General features: G+C 46.1%; 3 protein-coding genes across 5 annotated transcripts in view; all 3 read left to right on the top strand.

Annotated features, from left to right (window-relative positions):
- The window catches only part of LOC308595675 (uncharacterized protein), a 70,402-nt gene that overhangs the window by 13,629 nt on the left and 33,075 nt on the right, over window positions 1-23,698 (top strand). Inside the window, exon 1 of one of the 3 annotated variants that reach the window (XM_081210271.1) lies at window positions 6,495-6,664. The exons of 1 other annotated variant lie outside the window; for it this stretch is intronic. The gene's annotated coding sequence lies outside the window, so the exon portion shown is untranslated. Of the gene's footprint in view, window positions 1-6,494; window positions 6,665-10,445; window positions 10,620-23,698 lie in introns of those variants that run through there. One more of the 3 variants, XM_081210276.1, reaches the window with a different exon arrangement.
- Window positions 307-13,483, top strand: LOC308596886 (uncharacterized protein; the record flags this gene model as incomplete). Its single annotated transcript, XM_081212190.1, has 3 exons — window positions 307-1,233; window positions 11,951-12,731; window positions 13,399-13,483. Exons 1-3 carry the CDS (start codon window positions 330-332, stop codon window positions 13,481-13,483), a joined length of 1,770 nt encoding a protein of 589 aa, XP_081068316.1. The 5' UTR covers window positions 307-329.
- On the top strand, window positions 8,028-10,391 carry LOC308595838 (uncharacterized protein). The gene is made up of 3 exons (XM_081210583.1): window positions 8,028-8,781; window positions 9,752-9,896; window positions 10,311-10,391. Exons 1-3 carry the CDS (start codon window positions 8,633-8,635, stop codon window positions 10,368-10,370), a joined length of 354 nt encoding a protein of 117 aa, XP_081066709.1. The 5' UTR covers window positions 8,028-8,632; the 3' UTR covers window positions 10,371-10,391.

Genomic DNA, 23,698 nt, shown 5'->3' with positions numbered 1-23,698 from the left:
AGTGCGGAAAGAGCTTTAGTAAAAATGGAAGGCTTAAAACACATCAACGGACTCACACAGGGGAAAAGCCATATAAATGTATGCAGTGTGGAAAGAGCTTTACTGATAATGGAAGGCTTAGAGCACATCAATGGACTCACACAGCGGAAAAACCATTTAAATGTATGTGCGGAAAGAGCTTCAGTCAGAATGGCGTCCTTAGAAGACATCAACGGACTCACACGGGTGAAAAACCTTTTAAATGCATAGAGTGTGGAAAGAGCTTCAGTCAGAGTGAACACCTTAAATTACACCAGCGGACTCATACAGGTGAAAAACCATATGAATGCATGGAGTGTGGAAAGAGCTTTAATTTCAATGCATCCCTTAGAACACATCAACGGACTCACACAGGGGAGAAACCATTTACATGTATGGAGTGTGGAAAGTGCTTCAGTGAGAATGGAAGCCTTAGAACACATCAACGGACTCACACAGGGGAGAAACAATATAAATGTATGGAGTGCGAAAAGAGCTTCAGTCGGAGTGGACACCTTAAATTACACCAGCGGACTCATACAGGTGAAAAACCATATGAATGCATGGAGTGTGGAAAGTGCTTCAGTGAGAATGGAAGCCTTAGAACACATCAACGGACTCACACAGGGGAGAAACCATTTAAATGTATGGAGTGCGGAAAGAGCTTCAGTCAGAGTGGACTCCTCAGTATTCATCTACGGACTCACACAGGTGAGAAACCATTTAAATGTATGGAGTGCGGTAAGAGCTTTCATCATAATGGAAGCTTTAGAAATCATCAACGGACTCACACAGCGGAGAAACCATTTGAATGCCTGGAGTGTGGGAAGATCTTCAGTCAGAGTGGAAACCTCAATATACATCAACGGACTCACACAGGGGAGAAACCATATAAATGTATGGAGTGCGGAAAGAGCTTCAGTCAGAATGGAAGCCTTAAATTACACCAGCGGACTCATACAGGTGAAAAACCATATGAATGCATGGAGTGTGGAAAGAGCTTTAATTTCAATGCATCCCTTAGAACACATCAACGGACTCACACAGGGGAGAAACCATTTAAATGTATGGAGTGTGGAAAGAGCTTCAGTCAGAGTGGACAACTCAATATACATCAACGGAATCACACAGGGGAGAAACGATATAAATGTATGGAGTGCGGAAAGAGTTTCAGTCAGAATGGAAGCCTTAAATTACACCAGCGGACTCATACAGGTGAAAAACCATTTAAATGTATGGAGTGCGGAAAGAGCTTCAGTCAGAGTGGACACCTCAGTATCCATCTACGGACTCACACAGGGGAAAAACCATTTAAATGTATGGAGTGTGGAAAGAGCTTTCTTCATAATGGAAGCCTTAGAAGACATCAACGGACTCACACAGGGGAGCAACCATTTGAATGCCTGGAGTGTGGGAAGAGCTTCAGTCAAAGTGGAAATCTTAGAAAACATCAGCAGACACACATGGGAGAAACCATTTAAATCTATGGCGTGTGGAAGGAGCTTCAGTCAGAGTGGAACCCTTTAATTTACGCCAACAAATGCACCCAAGAGACAAACCATATAAATTTCAGGAAAGGAAATAAAGGTTCAGTCCTAGGGGAGGTCCTACATTTTCCTGCTTGGCAGGGGGTTGGACTCGATGACCCTTGTGGTCTATTCCAGCTCTGTGAGTCTATGATTCTATGATCAACAGACTCATGGACAGGAAGAACTTTAAGAGTTGAAACCCGACAAACCATCAACAAACTCAAAGCGGAGAAGCAGTTTAAATGGAAGGATTACAGAAAGTGCTTTAGTTATAATGGAGTGTTTAAGAAACATCAAGGGAGTCTCAGATGGGAGAACCCATTTAGATGTATGGAGTGCGGGACATGTTCCTCTCAGAGTCCCCTCTTCTTCACAGCAATGAACTCAGAGGAGATCCGGCTTCCGGCTTCAGGGCCCAGCTGAGTGTTGCCATTATCTTGAACTGGGTAACTCCTGTCTAATCTGCTCTGTGTCTGTGTCTCTCCCTGCTTCTGAGACCACTGGAAACGAGGGGGGGCATTTCTCCCCCTCCATCTCTTCTTCTGAGGAAAGCTGATCTCCTTGAGAATGGATTCCCCAATATTCGGCTTCAGACCATTCCCTGACAAAACTCATTGCCTTGTGTCGTTCCAGCCTCTTGCCTCCCTTGCTCCCTTCTGCTGGTATGTGTACCTGTGTGCTGTATTTCTTTAAATGAAGGTAATGTCTCACAATAGTGAGAATAATTTTAGATATAAAGTACCTTTTGACAGGTATGCGGGTGGCGCTGTGGGTTAAAACATAGGCCCGTGGTTTGAATCCCCGTGACAGGGTGATCTCCGATTACTCGGTCCTTGCTCCTGCTAACCTAGCAGTTCGAAAGCATGTCAAAGTGCAAGTAGATAGATAGGTACCACTCAGGTGGGAAGGTAAACGGTGTTTCCGTGTGCTGTTCTGGTTCGCCAGAAGGGGCTTAGTCATGCTGGCCACATGACCCGGAAGCTGTACGCCGGCTCCCTCGGCCAGCAAAGCGAGATGAGCGCTGCAACCCCAGAGTTGGTCACGACTGGACCTAATGGTCAGGGGTCCCTTTACCTTTACCTTACCTTTTGATAGAGAAGGGGAGAGGGTGAATATGGATTGCTGGTGGTGGGTGAGGATTAGGGCTGGGCGATATATTGATATCTTATCCAATGCTGGATTCTAGACCATATCCCGATAACCTTTGAAAAACAATTGATATGTCAATACACTGCGAATCACAGTGTGTATTTTGGGATGTGCCTGGAAGCATCCGGCAGAAAGCTTTGCTTCGTGAAGTCCCTGCAGATGCTACGCTGCTGACTTCTCTCCCAGACAACAGGAATTGAAACATACACAACCATTGCCCTGTATCCTGCCACCCTCTTTCCTCCCTTGCTCCCTTCTGCTGGATTGTGTGCCTGACCTAGATATCCTGTGTGCTGTATTTTTTTACGGCTGAAACTGGATTTGCTCTCAGAAACAAAGTTTTGTGCCTCACTGGAGACCCAGTGAGAACTGTATGCTTTTAAAGCTCAGTAAACTATTACTGAAGAAGTCCTGCTGCCTCTGTGTGTGTTATTGACCTCAGCATGGGAATTGCTCTACACGTGGCCCCTACCCTGCCGATACTTGGCTTATGCCCTGGAGTTGCTCTACTCAAGCATGCAAGACGGGTGCATCTGTGTGTGACTGGTTTTTGCACCAAACTCTCTCACCCCCACCACCGCATGATCTCCAAACACTGCTTCTTCACCAGAACTTCATCCCTGCCCCCTGCACATTCTGAAGAAAACTTAAAATACTGTAATTTATTGGGAGATAGTCCCCCAAGCCTTATTGCAAGAGGGAGAATGAGGAGCTGCAGGTACCCAACAGAACATTAAAAATACAGAGATTGAGGTCAACAGACAGCGAAGCAAAGTCTACTCCAAGGGAAGCCCTTCAGCTTCCAGCCTGTCCCCTCCCACAAGGGCTGAAGGAGATTTGCCATTTGGGGATGGCAGAGCTGAATGGAAGCGGGCAAGGAAGCCCCACTATCACTCCTGCCAGAGGAATAGGGTCACTCACCCCTATACTCAAAGCTGATTGACAGGAAGGAATTCCTCCCCACCCTTGTCACATGCAGCTGGGCTCACTTGCCAGAGCCACCTCGAAAGCCTGACTAGAATTCCCATTGATGTACTGTCTATGGAAAAGGAGGCGGATTCTCTGTTATGTGTCTTTGATTGTTATTAAGAAAATGTATACATTATAGTCCCAAAAGTGTAAAGCCTTGCCTCTAACGTGGTCATGTTGATACCACAAACGTACTGTGTAATGCTTTGAATGTGCTACTGAAACAGACTTTGTAAAACTTTGTACAAAATACATGGAACAAAGTGTAACTGTTGCTGTCATGACAGACCCAGTATAGACAACTCCACACTGCCGTCTACTGGGTCTACAGTATATAAAAAAACACCCATTCATGACTAAGACACTTTTATTGAATAAACCATTCTTCAAACAAAGTAACAGCCATTCACAAATAAAGACTGACTTCTCCCAGTAAGAGTTCCAATCTGACACAAAGATGGGAGCATCTTGTGGGAATGTTCAGGGTGGCAGGATAGGATATATTGTTTGTTAATATCCTTCCAAACTTGCGGCAGCAATTTCCTTTATGAAGCAGAGCGCATTCCCCTTTTTACATGCACAGCAGATAACTGGTTGCAGGCTCGTGTGAGCCTCTCACTATTATACAATTCAATCTGTCTCAGATTGACTTGTACAGATTGACTTGTACTGCTTCTGATGGATCACATTCCACACATCTTAGCACAACAGTGGGAACTGTGAACGCCCATACATGCACTGCTTGTTGCTTCCAATGCTGTTTCCTCTGTCCATTCCTGCAGCATCACAAAAGGGACAGCCATTAACAGAATGGGTGCAGCCCAGACCCCAGCACCAGGTACTTTGCAAACACATGAATAATGTCACTATCACCATCCACTTCACAAACGATCCTCACCTGTAACCTCACCCTGCGGCACCTCCTTCCTGACTTCCTCCATGACAGATCTACAAGGGTGGGAAACGGTGGGGTGGAAATTTATAAAAGTATCGTCTTTCTTTTGTTCAGAGTTCCCCCCTTCCTTCTGCGTGAGTGGCTTCAGACCCTGCTGCAGAAGGTCTATTAATAAAAGATCGGGGGGTGGGTGGGTGGCGCTGTGGTCTCAACCACAGTGCCTCATGGTCTTGCTGATCGGAAGGTTGGCAGTTTGAATTCCCACACCGGGGTGAGCTCCCGTTGCTCTGCTCCGGCTCCTGCCAACCTAGCAGTCTGAAAGCACACCAGTGCAAGTAGATAAATAGGTGGCGGGAAGGTAAACAGTGTTTCTGTGCGCTCTGGTTTCTGTCATGCACCAGAAGCGGTTTAGTCTTGCAGGCCACATGACCAGGAAGCTGTCTGTGGACAAACACCAGCTCCCTCAGCCTGAAAGCGAGATGAGAACTGCAACCCCATAGACATCTTTGACTGGAGTTAACCGTCCAGGGTTCCTTTACCTTTCTTACCTTAATAAAAGATCAGGCATAGCAGCCGCTTTGATCCAGCGTTACTTTGGTTGGTCTCTGTTAGTTTCTCTGACTGTTGGGAGACCGACTGTTTCCTAGACGGGCTCCTCGTGCATCCCGTAAGGAGAAGGAGCTGTTTTACGATCTTTTCCACCATCATCCCGGGGTTGCTTTGCTCTGGGGGGGGGTGTCCTATTTTGTTTGCTGAGGGCAGGAGTCACAATCCTGTCACATTGTGTTGTGTCTGGCTTTTAGGTAAGGGGTGAGGCTCAGGTGGGACAGAGTTGAGAAGGAAAATATCCCGGGGTGCGGATTTACTCCACTGCCCAGCTCCTCAGGGTGCCACTCCCCGGGGGTCCCTCCAGTCAGCAAAAGAAGGAGTCTCCAGCCAAGTTAAAGAAGCAAAGGGCGGTCAGTTGACCTGATCTTTATTTGTTGCAACAAGGTTCAAACACACCAAGAGTAGGAACCCCGAGAAGATGGTTGCATGGATTTTTAAGACCTCTCCCCATTTCCCACAATACATTTTTCCACAGCATCTTTGATGCATCACAGATTTGTCACAAAGTAGGAGTCTTTGGCATTCAGAAACATGGACCAATCACCCACCCCTGTCAACAGCCCCAGTTTCCCACACCTTTCCCCCAAAGTACCAGACTAATCCATAATCCGATGGATTTCTGCCTGGGGCATGTGCTGCCCTGGATCGCCTCCTGCCTCCTAAGGGATTATGGAGTCAGGGGGAGCCCGAGATCCCCGAATTCCAGAGGAGTCATTAGTCGTGGGAACCAGGAAATCGATCAAACCGTTGAATTGGGGCGATTATCGGACGTTTCTACAGTTTTCTATATTGGATACTCGGAGGACAAGGTACGATTCATGGTATCCGCTTCTTGCTACAGTTGTATAGGCTGCTTCTCTGAGCCTCTTTGCTGTTGTGCATGGAAGGTGCCTGTGTCCACGGTCATTGTCCCGGCCTTAGTCAGAGCCTGTGGTGGGGACTTGGGGTTTTGGGGAGTCGTATAACTGTCCCCCTTCCTGGTTTGAAGAGCACCAATTCCTAAAGCACGGGCGCACGGCTCAAGGCGTGGGGTGGGCGAGGGAAGGATTTTGCAATGTAAACATTGTGGGGTGGGGGACCCCAATTTGTAATTGGATTGCCAGCATCAGCCCCTCCCCCGCTCTCCTGATCTACAGGAGGAAAACGGGAAGGGAATAACCTTCCTCCCCGCCCCCTCTCAATTCTTTCCCTCCCCTCCCGGCACATCCTCCTCTCACCCCGCCCCCACAACCCCAAATCCCCTCCCCAATATGTTGCTCCTCCTCCTCCTCGCCACCCGACCTCTGTTCCGGGAATGGGGGGGGGATGAGCCCCCCCAAAAACTGCCTGCTTCTCCCGGAAGTGGCTCTTCTGCGCCGGATTGCTGATTTGCGCCGTAGCTCTAGGGGCGCGCGCTTTCGGAAAGGGGAGGAGGGGCGGCAGGGGAGGACACCCCACCCCCACCCCCGTGGATGTTGCAGGAAAGGAAAGGAGAATCGGGAGCGAGGACAAAGAGGTAATGGGGTTGCGGGGGGGAAGGGAGAAAAGGACCCAGAGACCCTCGCCAGCTCCCAAAAGCAACTTTCGTGGGCCCCTTAGGCGCCTTGGCAGCGGCGGACATGGGGCCCCCACCCAGGGGGTCCCCACGAAGGCCTCCTTGCCCCGTTTCCCCCGCAAAGGCATCCCTGGGGCCCTGTGGGCTCCGCTTGGAGAAAGGCGGGCCATGAAAGGGTTAACGGGCGCGATGGACGCCTGGATAGAGACCCCCGTGTGGCTCGTGTTGGGGGGGGTGCTCTGAATGGAGAGATGGGGCGCGCCGAGGCAGCCTCTGGGTGCAGGGGAGACTCAATGAAAGAGGGAGGGGGTCGAGGAAGTCGGGGGGGGGGAGCATCCCCGGGGCGGGGAAGGGCAGCATTGGCGCGCGGGGGGAGAGAGAGAGATACAGGAAGACCAATCCTTGAGGAGACGTCTTCATCGTGGCGCCCGCGGGGAATCTCTGAAGGGGCCTCCTTTACTTCTCCATCCAGCCCAGGAATCGGCCACCCCTTCAAAGCGACTTGAGAGGGATCCCTGGAAAGTGAGGGGTCCTGTCCCCCCTTCCCTTCCTTCCCGCAATCTCCATCCTCTGCCCGCCCCCATAAGCCCAGACGCAGCGATTCTGCCCAGTCCAACAATTGGTCCCCTGGAGAGGAGAGGAAATTCCAAGAGGAAGAGGGGAGGGGGGGGCCTTCTCAGAAGCGGCTCTTTGTTTCTGCAATCCCACCCAGGAAGCAGCCAGAAACCTTTTCCTCTCTCTCAGGCTTCCATCTTTAATGTCTTTTCATTGAGGGTGAGGATAATGTACACCTGTCATCAGAAACAGGGGTGCAGAGTCCATGGAATGGCTCTCAGGCTTGATACAGAAGTTGCACCTCAAAAGCATTTCTGTTCCTCTTATTTTTGGTAGGGAATGTCAGAGTGACTGACAAGCTGAGATTCTTCCCAGTCAAAGGACCCATTTTCATGATAGACAGTGCCTGTGGCTGGAGGCTCTACATACAAGGTGTGCCTATACAGGCCAAAAACTGCCAGTATTAGCACAAGTGAGGTATTTGACCTCCCCTTATTTACAGACTGTATGTAAATGAGAAGTAGTGGGTGGGATTACCGTTTATGGCATCCCTGTGATTTTCTCCACCCATGACATTTTGTGAGCTGATATGGCAGTACAAAATCCAAAATAACTACAAAAGAATAACAATATAATACGAATGATTGTAGTATTTCATAGAATCATAGAATCATAGAATCATAGAGTTGGAAGAGACCACAAGGGCCATCGAGTCCAACCCCCTGCCAAGCAGGAAACACCTTGCCTAACTGGCTGGGTTTCACCAGCCACTCTGGGCAGCTTACAGTACAAATAAAAGACAGTAAAACATCAGACATTAAAAACCTCCTGATACAGGGCTGCCTTCAGCTGTCACCTAAATGCAGATAGTTGCCCATTTCCTTGCCCTCTGCCTGCTTCCCTGTAACTTCGCTTCTCACGGGGTGTTTTGAACCAGCAGAAGACCCTCGAAGGAGGACCTCAGTGTACAGACTGAGCGATGGGGGTGGAGACGCTCCTTCAGGTCTACAGAGAGTGAGGCTGTAGGGCTTTAGGTCAATGATCTTGCTGCTCCACAATGATCTCCAGAGCAAGTCCAACATACAATTAGCAGAGTAGGAAATAAAGCTCAGAGACAGCAAAAAATTCCTTCAGCAAATAAATTTGTGACTGAAGGCATAACAGGAATCTATGCCTGAAAAATGCAACCACACCAATTTAAAGGTTAGCACCAACAATGTGAATTGTGCTCAGAAATGTAGTGGGAGTCAGTGAAGATCCTTTCAGACTGGTGTTATGTGGTCTCAGCGGCTGCTCCCATTCTGTTCTCTAGCTGCCACATTCTGGATTAGTTGCAGTTTACGAGTCACCTTCAAAGATGGCCCCATGTAGCGCATGGCAGTAGTCCAAGCGGGAGATCAAAGGAATATGCACCACTCTGGGGAGACAGTCTCCAGGCATGGAGGGTCTCAGCCAGCGTACCAGATGGAGCTGGCAGACAACTGCCCTGGACGCAGAATTGACCTGCGCCTCCATGGACAGCTGTGAGTCCAAAATGACCCCCAGGTTGTGCACCTGGTCCTTTTGGGGCACAGTTACCTACATCAGGTCTAGGGCGTCTCCCACACCTGCCTGCCCCCTTTCGCCCTGGGACAGTATTTCTGTCTTGTCAAGATTCAACCTCAATCTGTTAGCCACCATCCATCCTTCAACTGCCTCCAGACACTCATACAGTACCTTCACTGGTTCCAATTTAAAAGAGAGGTAGAGCTTGGTATCATCCACATACCGGGGAACACCCACCCCAAACCCCCTGATGATCTCTCCCAGCGTCTTCATATAGATATTAAAAAGCATGGGGGAGAGGATGGAGCCCTCAGGAACCCCACAAGTGAGAGCCCAGAGGTCTGAACACTCATCCCCCAACACCACTTACTGGACATGGCCCAGGAGGAAGGAGGGGAACCACTGCACAGCTGTGCCCCTAGCTCCCCTAGAGGGTCCAGTAGGACACCATGGTCAAGGGTCTCCAAAGCCGCTGAGAGATCCAGCAGAACAAGGAAAGAGCTTTGTTCCCTTTGGTCTCTAGCCCATCGGAGTTCATCAAGCAGTGCAACCAGGGCAGTTTCAGCCCCATGATGAGGCCTGAATCCGAATTGGAAGGATAATGGTGGCAGAAGCTTTCCTGGTCCTGCCCCTCCAAAAGCTCCAGGCCCAAGAGTTTCATTAGCTTTCAAGGGGCCATCGGAGATGCTGGAAGGAGGTGTGCAGGACACCATCCAACCGTCTTAGAGAGTCCATTCTGGATTTGTGTAGGTTTCCCCCCATAGCCTTCTCTTCTCCTGAAGATAACTCACAAGGCAGTGAATGTTTAGGATCAGAGTTTTCCTTCTCGATGGGCTTCCTTCCCTGGTTGACAATCACATCAGCCCTTCACTTTCCTCTGCAGCATGGGCGGAATCTGCCTTTTTGACTGTGGGATTCACTGTTGTTCTCCTCCTCTCCATCCACCAGGGTCTGCCTTCACCTGCAGCAGAATTCCCCAACCCACCAAGAATTTGAGACCCAGCAGATATCCTCACCTGGTTTAGCCAGCCCGTTGAAGCCGTTGCTTGGATCGCTGCCTCTGTTGCATGCTGACAGCTTCTGGAAGCCACAGGTGAGAGCTGAGTGCAGGGTGGGGACCAATGGTGGAAAAATTACCCCACAAGGTGGACTACATGTCGCCCACCAAAGGTACTACCGCTCCCCTAACACCCCAAGCCATCCTATCATTATGATATTTAAGACAGATCAGGAATAAATTTATTTTTCAAGAAACAACATAACTGCAGGCTGTTAATGAATCAATACTACATATTCAAGGATGAAGTTTCCATTAAGTACAGTTATCTATTTGCCTTTAGTATTCAGATTTGTAAGTGTCATTTTAGGATAGTCCTGATTCAGGAGACAGGAAAAGATCAGGCTGCACCTCATTATTATAAGGAGCAATGGGGGTGGGTTTCTCCGTCTGGGATTCCCATGCGTCAGCTGCTTTCCTTCTTCTCCTTCTCTTTCCATGCAATGCAAGGCATCTAGACGGAGGTCCATCTCCAAGAACAGGAGCTTCCCTGAGCACCCATTCAGCTGACCCGAAGCACCAAGACTTGTCACTATTTCTCTGACTAACCCAGACCACAGTCCCTGGAAAAGGCATAGGCCTAGGTCTCACATAATAGTCCATATGGACCTCCTGAGGCCAATGGGACTGTGCAGGTGATTCATTAAGAGACAGAGGTGGATGGACGATTATGTTGCAGAGGATGGGAAATGTCCAAAGGAACGATGGACCAGAGAAAGAGAGGGCCTTTTCATGGACAGAGAGCAGCTGCCTTTCCTGGTGAGAAAACAATTGGTTTGAAAAGTCTGCATTCCAATATCATGCTGCTTTATCATGCTGCTGATTGAGGATTATGAAAGGTTGCTGATGCATTACTATCATTTGATGACATTGCATTTTCATTTCCTAAAAATTTGGAACAAGGGTAGGATGCGGGGAAATGTAGGATATGTTGAAATATGAGGTGGTGCTAATGGCATCTGATGTGCTCTCTTTTCCTTTGTTCTCTTCCTTGAAACCCAAACAGGATTTCCTTTCCTCCCACTCTGAAGAAGGTGAAGGAGAAGACAGTCACAACTTCAGGGGATCGGGCACCTTCAGTTTAATTAGGAAGAGAAATTAAAATGTGTCAAATGTGGAATATGCTTCACTGAATGAGCATACATAGCTCACATCAACGACCTCCAACAGGAAAAACCATTTAAATGTATGGAGTGCGGAAGGAGCTTCAGTTTCAATGGAAGCCTTAGAACACATCAACGGACTCACACGGGTGAAAAACCTTTTAAATGCATGGAGTGTGGAAAGAGCTTTAGGGTAAATGGAAATCTTAGAATACATCAACGGACTCACACAGGAGAGAAACCATATAAATGTATGGAGTGCGGAAAGAGCTTCAGTCAGAGTGGACACTTCAATATTCATCTACAAACTCACACAGGGGAGAAACCATGTAAATGTATGGAGTGTGGAAAGAGCTTCAGTAAGAATGGAGACCTTAGATGTCATCAATGGACTCACACAGGGGAGAAACCATATAAATGTATGGAGTGCGGAAAGAGCTTTAGTGAAAATGGAAGGCTTAAAACACATCAAAGGACTCACACGGGAAAAACCATATAAATGTACGGAGTGCGGAAAGAGCTTCAGTCAGAGTGGACACTTCAATATTCATCTTCAAACTCACACAGGGGAGAAACCATATAAATGTATGGAGTGCGGAAAGAGCTTCAGTCAGAATGGAGACCTTAGATGTCATCAATGGACTCACACAGGGGAGAAACCATATAAATGTATGGAGTGCGGAAAGAGCTTTAGTAAAAATGGAAGGCTTAAAACACATCAAAGGACTCACACAGGGGAAAAACCATATAAATGTATGCAGTGTGGAAAGAGCTTTACTGATAATGGAAGGCTTAGAGCACATCAATGGACTCACACAGCGGAAAAACCATTTAAATGTATGGAGTGCGGAAAGAGCTTCAGTCAGAATGGCGTCCTTAGAAGACATCAACGGACTCACACGGGTGAAAAACCTTTTAAATGCATAGAGTGCGGAAAGAGCTTCAGTCAGCATGAACACCTTAAATTACACCAGCGGACTCATACAGGTGAAAAACCATATGAATGCATGGAGTGTGGAAAGAGCTTTAATTCCAATTCATCCCTTAGAACACATCAACGGACTCACACAGGGGAGAAACGATATAAATGTATGGAGTGCGAAAAGAGCTTCAGTCAGAGTGGACATCTTAAATTACACCAGCGGACTCATACAGGTGAAAAACCATATGAATGCATGGAGTGTGGAAAGAGCTTTAATTTCAATGCATCCCTTAGAACACATCAACGGACTCACACAGGGGAGAAACCATTTAAATGTATGGAGTGCGGAAAGAGCTTCAGTCAGAGTGGACTCCTCAGTATTCATCTACGGACTCACACAGGTGAGAAACCATTTAAATGTATGGAGTGCGGTAAGAGCTTTCATCATAATGGAAGCTTTAGAAATCATCAACGGACTCACACAGCGGAGAAACCATTTGAATGCCTGGAGTGTGGGAAGATCTTCAGTCAGAGTGGACACCTCAATATACATCAACGGACTCACACAGGGGAGAAACCATATAAATGTATGGAGTGCGGAAAGAGCTTCAGTCAGAATGGAAACCTTAAATTACACCAGCGGACTCATACAGATGAAAAACCACATGAATGCATGGAGTGTGGAAAGGGCTTTAATTCCAATTCATCCCTTAGAACACATCAACGGACTCACACAGGGGAGAAACCATTTAAATGTATGGAGTGCGGAAAGAGCTTCAGTCAGAATGGAAGCCTTAAATTACACCAGCAGACTCATACAGGTGAAAAACCTTATGAATGCATGGAGTGTGGAAAGAGCTTTAATTTCAATGCATCCCTTAGAACACATCAACGGACTCACACAGGGGAGAAACCATTTAAATGTATGGAGTGCGGAAAGAGCTTCAGTCAGAGTGGACACCTCCGTATTCATCTACGGACTCACACAGGGGAGAAACCATTTAAATGTATGGAGTGTGGAAAGAGCTTTCTTCATAATGAAAGCCTTAGAAGACATCAACGGACTCACACAGGGGAGCAACCATTTAAATCTATGGCGTGTGGAAGGAGCTTCAGTCAGAGTGGAACCCTTTAATTTACGCCAACAAACGCACCCAAGAGACAAACCATACAAATTTCAGGAAAGGAAATAAAGGTTCAGTCCTAGGGGAGGTCCTACATTTTCCTGCTTGGCAGGGGGTTGGACTTGATGGCCCTTGTGGTCTATTCCAGCTCTGTGAGTCTATGATTCTATGATCAACAGACTCATGGACAGGAAGAACTTTAAGAGTTGAAACCCGACAAACCATCAACAAACTCAAAGCGCAGAAGCAGTTTCAATGGAAGGATTACAGAAAGTGCTTTAGTTATAATGGAGTGTTTAAGAAACATCAAGGGAGTCTCAGATGGGAGAACCCATTTAGATGTATGGAGTGTGGGACATGTTCCTCTCAGAGTCCCCTCTTCTTCACAGCAATGAACTCAGAGGAGATCCGGCTTCCGGCTTCAGGGCCCAGCTGAGTGTTGCCATTATCTTGAACTGGGTAACTCCTGTCTAATCTGCTCTGTGTCTGTGTCTCTCCCTGCTTCTGAGACCACTGGAAACGAGGGGGGCCGTTTCTCCCCCTCCATCTCTTCTTCTGAGGAAAGCTGATCTCCTTGAGAATGGATTCCCCCATATTCGGCTTCAGACCATTCCCTGACAAAACACATTGCCCTGTGTCGTTCCAGCCTCTTGCCTCCCTTGCTCCCTTCTGCTGGTACGTGTACCTGTGTGCTATATTTCTTTAAATGAAGGTAATGTCTCACAATAGTGAGAATAATTTTAGATATAAAGTACCTTTTGACAGGGATGCGGGTGGTGCTGTGGGTTAAACCATAGGCCCGTGGTTTGAATCCCCGTGACAGGGTGATCTCTGATTACTCAGTCCTTGCTCCTGCTAACCTAGCAGTTCGAAAGCATGTCAAAGTGCAAGTAGATAAATAGGTACCACTCAGGTGGGAAGGTAAACGGTGTTTCCGTGTGCTGTTCTGGTTCACCAGAAGGGGCTTAGTCATGCTGGCCACATGACCCGGAAGCTGTACGCTGGCTCCCTCAGCCAGCAAAGCGAGATGAGCGCCGCAACCCCAGAGTTGGTCACGACTGGACCTAATGCTCAGGGGTCCCTTTACCTTTACCTTACCTTTTGATAGAGAAGGGGAGAGGGTGACCTATTTGGGAGGAATCCTTCTTGATCTTTATGTATCAAATTTACTAGGCATTTTTTGAGTCTGTTTGCCATCACCTCTGCGAAAATTTTGTAATCGTTGTTTAATAGTGATATAGGTTGATAGTTTTTGATGTTTAATTTATCCGTGTCCGGTTTAGGGATCATCGAAATGTGGGCCTCTTTCCATGTCTCTGGTATCCTACCTCCTCTTAATATATTGTTCATGATGTCACATAGTACTGGCATTAGTTGATTTTCTAGTACTTTATAATATTTAGCTGACAGTCCATCTGGTCCCAGGGCTTTCCCTGGTTTCATCTTCCTTATCGCATCCTGGATCTCTTCTGCTTTTATAGGTTTATTTAATTGAGTTCTTTCTTCCTCTGTTATGGTCTTCCCAATGTAGTCTTCTAAATATTCTTCTATCCGGGTTATCTATTCGTCTTCCTTTTTGTACAATTTGTCATAGAATTTGAGGAAATTTTCCTTTATTTCTTTTGGATCTTCTATCAATTGTTCCTCTATTTTTATCTTATTTATTACATTTTGTTTTTGCCTTTTTCACAGTTGCCAAGCTAATAGTTTACCTGTTTTGTTAGCTGATTCAAAATATTTTTGTTTCATTAACTTAATTTTCCATTCAATTTCTTGACTTGTTAGCATTGAATACTGTGTTTGTAACATTTTTGTTATTTGTATGTTTTGTTCGTCTTTTGGGTTTGTTATTAATTTTTTCTCACATTCTCTTAGCTGACTAAGGATTTCCTCTTTCTTTTGTTCTCTTACTTTCCTCTTATAACTATTTTGCTGAATAAGAAACCCTCTTAGAACCACCTTGCTGGCATCCCGGACTACATCTATACTTGTTTCTTTATTGAGATTTAGACTGAAATAGGTTACTCAAGGACAATCTAAGGCATATTATAAACATCATTGAATATCTGGAGTGTAAGAATGAGGTACCTGCGGCGCTGATTTTCATCGATGCAGAGAAGGCATTTGATAATGTCTCATGGCTGTTCTTACTAAAAAGTATGGAGAAAGCGGGGCTAGAGGGCGAATTTATGGAAGGAATAAAATCGATTTATTTGAACCAATCTGCTAAACTGATTATAAAGAATATTCTAACAAACTCATTCAAAATTGAAAAAGGAACAAGACAGGGATGCCCTCTATCCCCGCTTTTATTCATTATGGTATTAGAGGTAATTACGAACAAAATAAGAGCAACACCAGAGATTCGAGGGATCAAAGTTGGAACGAAGGAATACAAACTAAAAGCGTACGCAGATGATTTGATGCTATCCCTAGAAGAACCGCAGAAAAGTGTTAGTAAGGCCTTGGAGATATTAGAAGAATATGGCAAACTATCCGGTTTTAAATTAAACAAATTAAAGACAAAAATGTTGACCAAAAATTTGGGAAAAGATGAAAGAGAAAAACTGGAGATACAGAATGGAATCAAGGTGGCTAAAAAAATAAAATATCTGGGAATTTGGCTAACCACAAAAAACATAAATTTAATTCAGGATAATTACTTCACAACATGGAAGGAGATCAAAAAAGATCTAGATACGTGGAACAGAGTAAAACTTTTGTGGGCGGGAAGGATGGCGGCAATAAAAATGAACATACTCCCAAGAATGATATTTTTGTTTCAAAACATCCCAGTGATTAGAGGTTCCTCAATGTTTAAAGATTGGCAAAAAACTCTTTCAAAATTTATATGGCAAGGGAAAAGACCAAGAATTAGATTCAAATTACTTACAGATCGGAAAGAAAGAGGGTGATTCTCGGTACCTAATCTGTAATTATACTTTGAGGCCTCCTGCCTCTGCTGGATTAGAGATTGGATTAATTTGGAAGACACCGATCTGTTAGATTTAGAGGGCTTCAACAACAGATTCGGGTGGCATGCCTATTTGTGGCTAAATAAAGAAAAGGTACACAAAGGTTTTTCAAACCACATTATCAGAGGGCCACTAGATGAAGTTTGGGAGAAAAATAGAAAACTCCTGGAATGGAAAACACCCTGGTGGTTATCTCCAATTGATATTTTAACAACCAAAAAAGCAAATATGGAAGGAGAAAGACTGACATATGAAGACCTACTGATAAGATCAGATAGTGGATGGAAATTGAGAACATATGAGGAGTTGAAAGACAAATTAACAGGCTGGCTGCAATTTCATCAAATAAACGCAGTATGGAAGGAAGACAAAAAAGCAGGGATAAACGAGAAAAAATCTAAATTCCAGATAGAAATAATTGAAGGTAAATCCAAGTTATTATCTAAAATGTATAACATACTATTAGATTGGGACACTAAAGATGAAGAAGAAGAAGAAGAAGAAGAAGAAGAAGAAGAAGAAGAAGAAGAAGAAGAAGAAGAAGAGGAGGAGTTTGGATTTGATATCCCGCTTTATCACTACCCTAGGGAGTCTCAAAGCGGCTAACATTCTCCTTTCCCTTCCTCCCCCACAACAAACACTCTGTGAGGTGAGTGGGGCTGAGAGACTTCAAAGAAGTGTGACTGGCCCTAGGTCACCCAGCAGCTGCCTGTGGAGGAGCGGGGAATAGAACCCGGTTCACCAGATTACGAGACTGCCGCTCTTAACCACTACACCACACTGGAAATAAAGGAGGTCGTGACAAAATGGGCAATGGACGTGGGATACAATAGAGAATATGATAAGTGGTTGAAATTATGGACTAGTGGAATGAAATTCATGGCATGTGTCTTACTCAGAGAAAATTTGGAAAAAATGATGTATAGGTGGTACATCACACCGGCAAAACTAGGGAAAATGTACAAAACAGGAAGTAAGGCTTCCTGGAAGTGTAAAATCAAAGAAGGCAATTTCTACCATATGTGGTGGACCTGCGAAATAATGAAGAAGTTCTGGGAACTTATTTATAATGAGTTTAAAAAAATATTTAAATATACCTTCCCTAAAAGACCAGAGGCCTTCTTACTAGGAATAATTGGGGATGAAATAAAAAAAGAAGATAAGATATTATTCCAATATGCCACAGAATATTAATTGCACAAAATTGGAAAAGTCCAAATATCCCAACAATCAGAGATTGGCAAACAAAATTATATGAATATGTTGATTTAGCAAAAATGACACAAAAAATCAGAAACCAAAAGAATACAAAGTTTATTAGTGACTGGAATAAATTGATGGTATACATTGAAAGAAATTATAGAGACCTAAAAACTATAGCAGGTTTGATATAAGTCTTACAACGAGTAATCCATTAACAATTAATAGCTGCAGAAAAAAGGAAGAATTTTTATTAAGAAGCCTGAAATCGGGAGGGAAGGAGGTCAATGGGTGTGTAGAGGAAAGGTTTAAATATCTAAAGATATAAAGATTCAAGGAAGAAGACAAAGAACTGTAATGGATGTTATTTTTGTGCTATGTATGGATACTTCTTTTGAATTTGTTGATTTGTTGTTTTTTTCTTATGGTTTTTTTTTACGAGAAACTCAATAAAAAGAAAGTAAAAAAAGAGAGAGAGAGAGAAGGGGAGAGGATGAATCTGGTTTGCTGGTGGTGAGTGAGGATTAGGGCTGGGCGATATATTGATATCTGGTCCAATACTGGTTTCTAGACCACATCTCGATAACCTTTGAAGAACAACTGATATGGCAATACACCATGAATCACAGTGTGTATTTCTGGGATGTGCCTGCAAGCAGCGGCAGAAAGCTTTTCTTCGTGAAGCCCCTGCAGATGCTGAGTTGCTGACTTTCCTCCCAGGCGACAGGAAGCGAAAGACACACATCCATTGCCCTTTGTCCTTCCAGCCTCTTTCCTCCCTTGCTCCCTTCTGCCGGTGTGTGTGCCTGACTTAGATATCCTGTATGCTGTATGATTTTACCGCTGAAACTGGATTTGCTCTCAGGAGCTAAGTTTTGTGCCTCACTGGGGTCCCAGTGAGAACTGTATGCTTTGAAAGCTCACTAAACTATTACTGAAGAAGTCCTGCTGCCTCTATGTGTGTTGTTGTCCTCAGCATGGGAATTGCTCTGAATGTGGTCCCTACCCTGCTGCTACTTAGCTCATGCCCTGGAGTTGCTGTACTTAACATCAAGACGGGTGCATCTGTGTGTGACTGGTTTTTGCACCAAACTCTGTCACCCCCACCACCGCATGATCTCCAAACACTGCTTCTTCACGAGAACTTCATCCCTGCCCCCTGCGCATTCTGAAGACTTAAAATGCTGCAATATAATGGGAGCTAGTCCCCCAAGCCTTATTGCAAGAGGGAGAATGAGGAGCTGCAGGTACCCAACAGAACATTAAAAATACAGAGATTGAGGTCAGCAGAAAGCGAAGCCAAGCCTACTCCAAGGGAAGCCCTTCAGCTTCCAGCCTGTCTGCTCCCAGAAGCGCTGAAGGAGACTTGCCATTTGGGGATGGCAGAGCTGAATGGAAGCGGGCGAGGAAGCCTCACAATTGCTTCTGCCAGAGGAATAGGGTCACTCATCCCTATACGAAAAGCTGATTGACAGGAAGGAACTCCTCCCCACCCTTGTCACATGCAGCTGGGCTCACTTGCCAGAGCCACCTCGAAAGCCTGACTAGAATTCCCAATGATGTACTGTCTATAGAAAAGGAGGCGGATTCTCTGTTATGTGTCTGTGATTGTTATTAAGAAAATGTATACATAATAGTCCCGAAAGTGTAAAGCCTTGCCTCTAACGTGGTCATGTTGATACCACAAACGTACTATGTAGTGCTTTGAATGTGCTACTGAAACAGACTTTGTAAAACTTTGTACAAAATAACTGCAACAAAGTGAAACTGTTGCAGTGTGCAGTATAGACAACTCCACACTGCCTTCTACTGGGTCTACAATAAAAAAAACACCCATTTATGACTAAGACACTTTTATTGAATAAACCATTCTTCAAACAAATTAACAGCCCTTCACAAATAAAGACTGACTTCTCCCAGTAAGAGTTCTAATCTGACACTAAGATGGGAACATCTTGTGGGAATGTTCAGGGTGGCAGGAGAGGATATATTGTTTGTTAATATCCTTCCAAATTTGCGGCAGCAATTTCCTTTATGTAGCAGAGCGCATTCCCCTTTTTACATGCACAGCAGATAACTGGTTGCAGGCTCGTGTGAGCCTCTCACTATTATACAATTCAATCTGTCTCAGATTGACTTGTACTGCTTCTGATGGATCACATTCCACACATCTTAGCACAACAGTGGGAACTGTGAACGCCCATACATGCACTGCTTGTTGCTTCCAATGCTGTTTCCTCTGTCCATTCCTGCAGCATCACAAAAGGGACAGCCATTAACAGAATGGGTGCAGCCCAGACCCCAGCACCAGGTACTTTGCAAACACATGAATAATGTCACTATCACCATCCACTTCACAAATGATCCTCACCTGTAACCTCACCCTGCGGCACCTCCTTCCTGACGTCCTCCATGACAGATCTACAAGGGTGGGAAACGGTGGGGTGGAAATTTATAAAAGTATCGTCTTTCTTTTGTTCAGAGTTCCCCCCTTCCTTCTGCGTGAGTGGCTTCAGACCCTGCTGCAGAAGGTCTATTAATAAAAGATCAGGGGGGATGTGGGTGGCGCTGTGGTCTAAACCACAGTGCCTCATGGTCTTGCTGATCGGAAGGTTGGCAGTTTGAATCCCCGCGGCGGGGTGAGCTCCCCTTGCTCTGTCCCAGCTCCTGTCAACTTAGCAGTCTGAAAGCACACCAGTGCAAGTAGATAAATAGGTGGCGGGAAGGTAAACGGTGTTTCTGTGCGCTCTGGTTTCTGTCATGCACCAGAAGCGGTTTAGTCTTGCAGGCCACATGACCAGGAAGCTGTCTGTGGACAAACGCCAGTTCCCTCAGTCTGAAAGCGAGATGAGAACTGCAACCCCATAGTCATCTTTGACTGGAGTTAACCGTCCAGGGGTCCTTTACCTTTCTTACCTTAATAAAAGATCAGGCATAGCAGCCGCTTTGATCCAGCGTTACTTTGCTTGGTCTCTGTTAGTTTCTCTGACTTTTGGGAGACCGACTGTTTCCTAGACGGGCTCCTCGTGCATCCCGTAAGGAGAAGGAGCTGTTTTACGATCTTTTCCACCATCATCCCCGGCCACTGGTCTTGCTAGCTAGGGGTGATGGCAGCTGTAGTCCGAAAACAGCTGGAGACCCAAATTTGGGAAACCCTGTTCACCTTGAAGGAGAAAGGAGGGCGCACCTGCATCTGGAGGAATGCCAGGTAAGCCCTGCAGGATCAGGCCCAAGGGGCCCCTGTGCAAGGGCCACAGCTTCCCCACAAGTGAAGAAGCTGTAGGAAAGGAGGAGAGGCAGGAGGAGGGGGTGGGGGAGGAATAACTGAGAAGGAGCTTCTGGAGCCTGGGCAGCCCCCTCCCCGCCTGCTCCCGGAAGGTTTCCCAAACCCCTCCCCTTTTCATTTCAAGGACTGGGGGACCTCAGCACCCCGGTGTTGCTTTGCTCGGGAGGGGGGAGGGAGAGCTATTTTGTTTGCTGAGGGCAGGAGTCACAATCCTGTCACATTGTGTTGTGCCTGGTAAGGGGGTGAGGCTCAGGTGGGACAGAGTTGAGAAGGAAAATATCCCGGGGTGCTGATTTACTCCGCTGCCCAGTTCGTAAGGGTGCCCCTCCCCGGGGGTCCCTCCGGTCAGCAAAAGAAGGAGTCTCCAGCCAAGTTAAAGATGCAAACGGAGGTCAGTTGACCTGATCTTTATTTGTTGCAACAAGGTTCAAACACACCAAGAGTAGGAACCCCGAGAAGATGGTTGCATGAATTTTTAAGACTTCTCCCCATTTCCCACAATACATTTTTCCACAGCATCTTTGATGCATCACAGATTTGTCACAAAGTAGGAGTCTTTGGCATTCAGAAACATGGACCAATCACCCACCCCTGTCAACAGCCCCAGTTTCCCACACCTTTCCCCCAAAGTACCAGAATAATCCATAATCCGATGGATTTCTGCCTGGGGCATGTGCTGCCCTGGATCGCCTCCTGCCTCCTAAGGGTCCAGTTACAGATGGGTAGCCGTGTTGGTCTGCCATAGTCAAAATAAAAAAAATTCCTTCCTGTAGCATCTTAAAGACCAACTAAGTTAGTTCTTGGTATAAGCTTTCGTGTGCATGCACACTTCTTCAGATACACACAGTGTGCATGCACACGAAAGCTTATACCAAGAACTAACTTAGTTGGTCTTTAAGGTGCTACAGGAAGGAATTTTTTTATTATGCCTCCTAAGGGATTATGGAGTCAGGGGGAGCCCGAGATCCCCGAATTCCAGAGGAGTCATTAGTCGTGGGAACCAGGAAATCGATCAAACCGTTGAATTGGGGCGATTAACGGACGTTTCTACAGTTTTCTATATTGGATACTCGGAGGACAAGGTACGATTCATGGTATCCGCTTCTTGCTACAGTTGTATAGGCTGCTTCTCTGAGCCTCTTTGCTGTTGTGCATGGAAGGTGCCTGTGTCAACGGTCATTGTCCTGGCCTTAGTCAGAGCCTGTGGTGGGGACTTGGGGTTTTGGGGAGTCGTATAACTGTCCCCCCTTCCTGGTTTGAAGAGCACCAATTCCTAAAGCACGGGCGCACGGCTCATGGCGTGGGGTGGGCGAGGGAAGGATTTTGCAATGTAAACATTGTGGGGTGGGGGACCCCAATTTGTAATTGGATTGCCAGCATCAGCCCCTCACCCGCTCTCCTGATCTACAGGAGGAAAACGGGAGGGGAATAACCTTCCTCCCCGTCCCGTCTCAATTCTTTCCCTCCCCTCCCCGCACATCCTCCTCTCACCCCGCCCTCACAACCCCAAATCCGCCGAAATGGAAAACCTTAGAATACATCAACGGATTCACACAGGGGAGAAACCATTTGAATGTCTGGAGTGCGGAAAGTTCTTCAGTCAGAATGGAGACCTTAAATTACACCAGCGGATTCATGCAGGGGAGAAACCATATAAATGTATGGAATGTGGAAAGAGCTTCAGTCAGAGTGGACACCTCAATATACACCAGCGAACTCACACAGGGGAGAAACCATATAAATGTATAGAGTGTGGAAAGAGCTTTACTGATAATGGAAACCTTAGAATACATCAACGGATTCACACACGGGAGAAACCATATAAATGCATGGAGTGTGGAAAGAACTTTAGTGTGAATACAAACCTTAAATTACACCAGCGTACTCACACGGGTGAAAAACCATATGAATGTATGGAATGTGGAAAGTGCTTTAGTTTCAATGAAACCCTTAGAAGACATCAACGGACTCACACAGGGGAGAAACCATTTAAATGCATTGAGTGCGGAAAGAGCTTCAGGCACAGTGGAAGTTTTAGAAAACATCAGCAGACCCACATCGGAGAAGCCATTTAAATGTTTGTCCTCTGGAAGGAGCTTCAATCAGAGTGGGACCCTTGATTTACATTAACAAACTCACACAAGAGACAAACCATATGAATGTAATGAAGTTAGTGAGAGGTACAGTGGTGCCTCGCAAGACGAAATTAATCCGTTCCGTGACTCTCTTCGTCTTGCGGTTTTTTTCGTCTTGCGAAGCACGGCGGTTAGCGGATTAGCGCTATTAGCGGCTTAGAACTCGCAAGACATTTTCGTCTTGCGAAGCAAGCCCATAGGGAAATTCGTTTTGCGAAGCACCTCAGAAACGGAAATCTCTTTTGTCTAGCGAGTTTTTCGTTTTGCGAGGCATTCGTCTTGCGGGGCACCACTGTATAGGTCCAGTTCTAAATCAACAGACTCATGCACAAGATGCACAGCATTTAGATGTATGGAGTGTGGGACAAGTTCCTCTCAGAGTCCACTCTTCTTCACAGTAAGGAACTCAGAAGAAATCCGTATTCCTGCTTCAGTTCCAGCTGAGTCTGTTTCTCTTGTCCTTTTCTCTTAGCTAGGTAACTCCTGTCTAATCTGCTCTGTATCGGTGTCTCTCCCTGCTTCTGAGACCACTGGAAAAGAGGAGGGTCAATTCCCCCCCTCCAGCTCCCAGGAAAGCTGATCTGCCTGAGAATGGATTCCCCAATACTCCGCTTCAGACCACTCCCTGACGCATCACGAGAACCCTTAAAAAACAAGTAAACAAGTAAAATGAAAATCAGATAAGTGGGGAAGCCCACTTCACAATGTATAGGAAAATAAGGATATGACAAGAATTTGTTTCTATCGTTCGTTTTTCTGTTTGTGGGCGATGGGCTCTGCGGGGTGGTGAATGCTTCCCTCTGTGAGGGAGCCTTCCCGCTGAAAGAGGCGGTCATTAAACCGCTTCTTTAAAAAACATCTTTAGACCCAGCCAATTTGGCCAACTATCACCCAGTCTCAAATTTACCATTCTTGGGCAAGGTGATTGAGCGAGTGGTTGCTGAACAACTCCAGGCACGCCTGGAAGAAGCGGACCATTTGGATCCCTTCCAGTCGGGATTCAGGCCTCATCATGGGACTGAAACTGCCTTGGTCGCACTGGTTGATGATCTCTGGCGGGCTAGGGACAAAGGTGAGAGCTGTTTCCTAGTTC

Source organism: Podarcis bocagei, assembly GCF_964188305.1.
Source record: "Podarcis bocagei genome assembly, chromosome: 10".
Lineage (NCBI taxonomy): Eukaryota > Metazoa > Chordata > Lepidosauria > Squamata > Lacertidae > Podarcis > Podarcis bocagei.
This window is presented reverse-complemented; position numbering and strand designations above follow the sequence as displayed.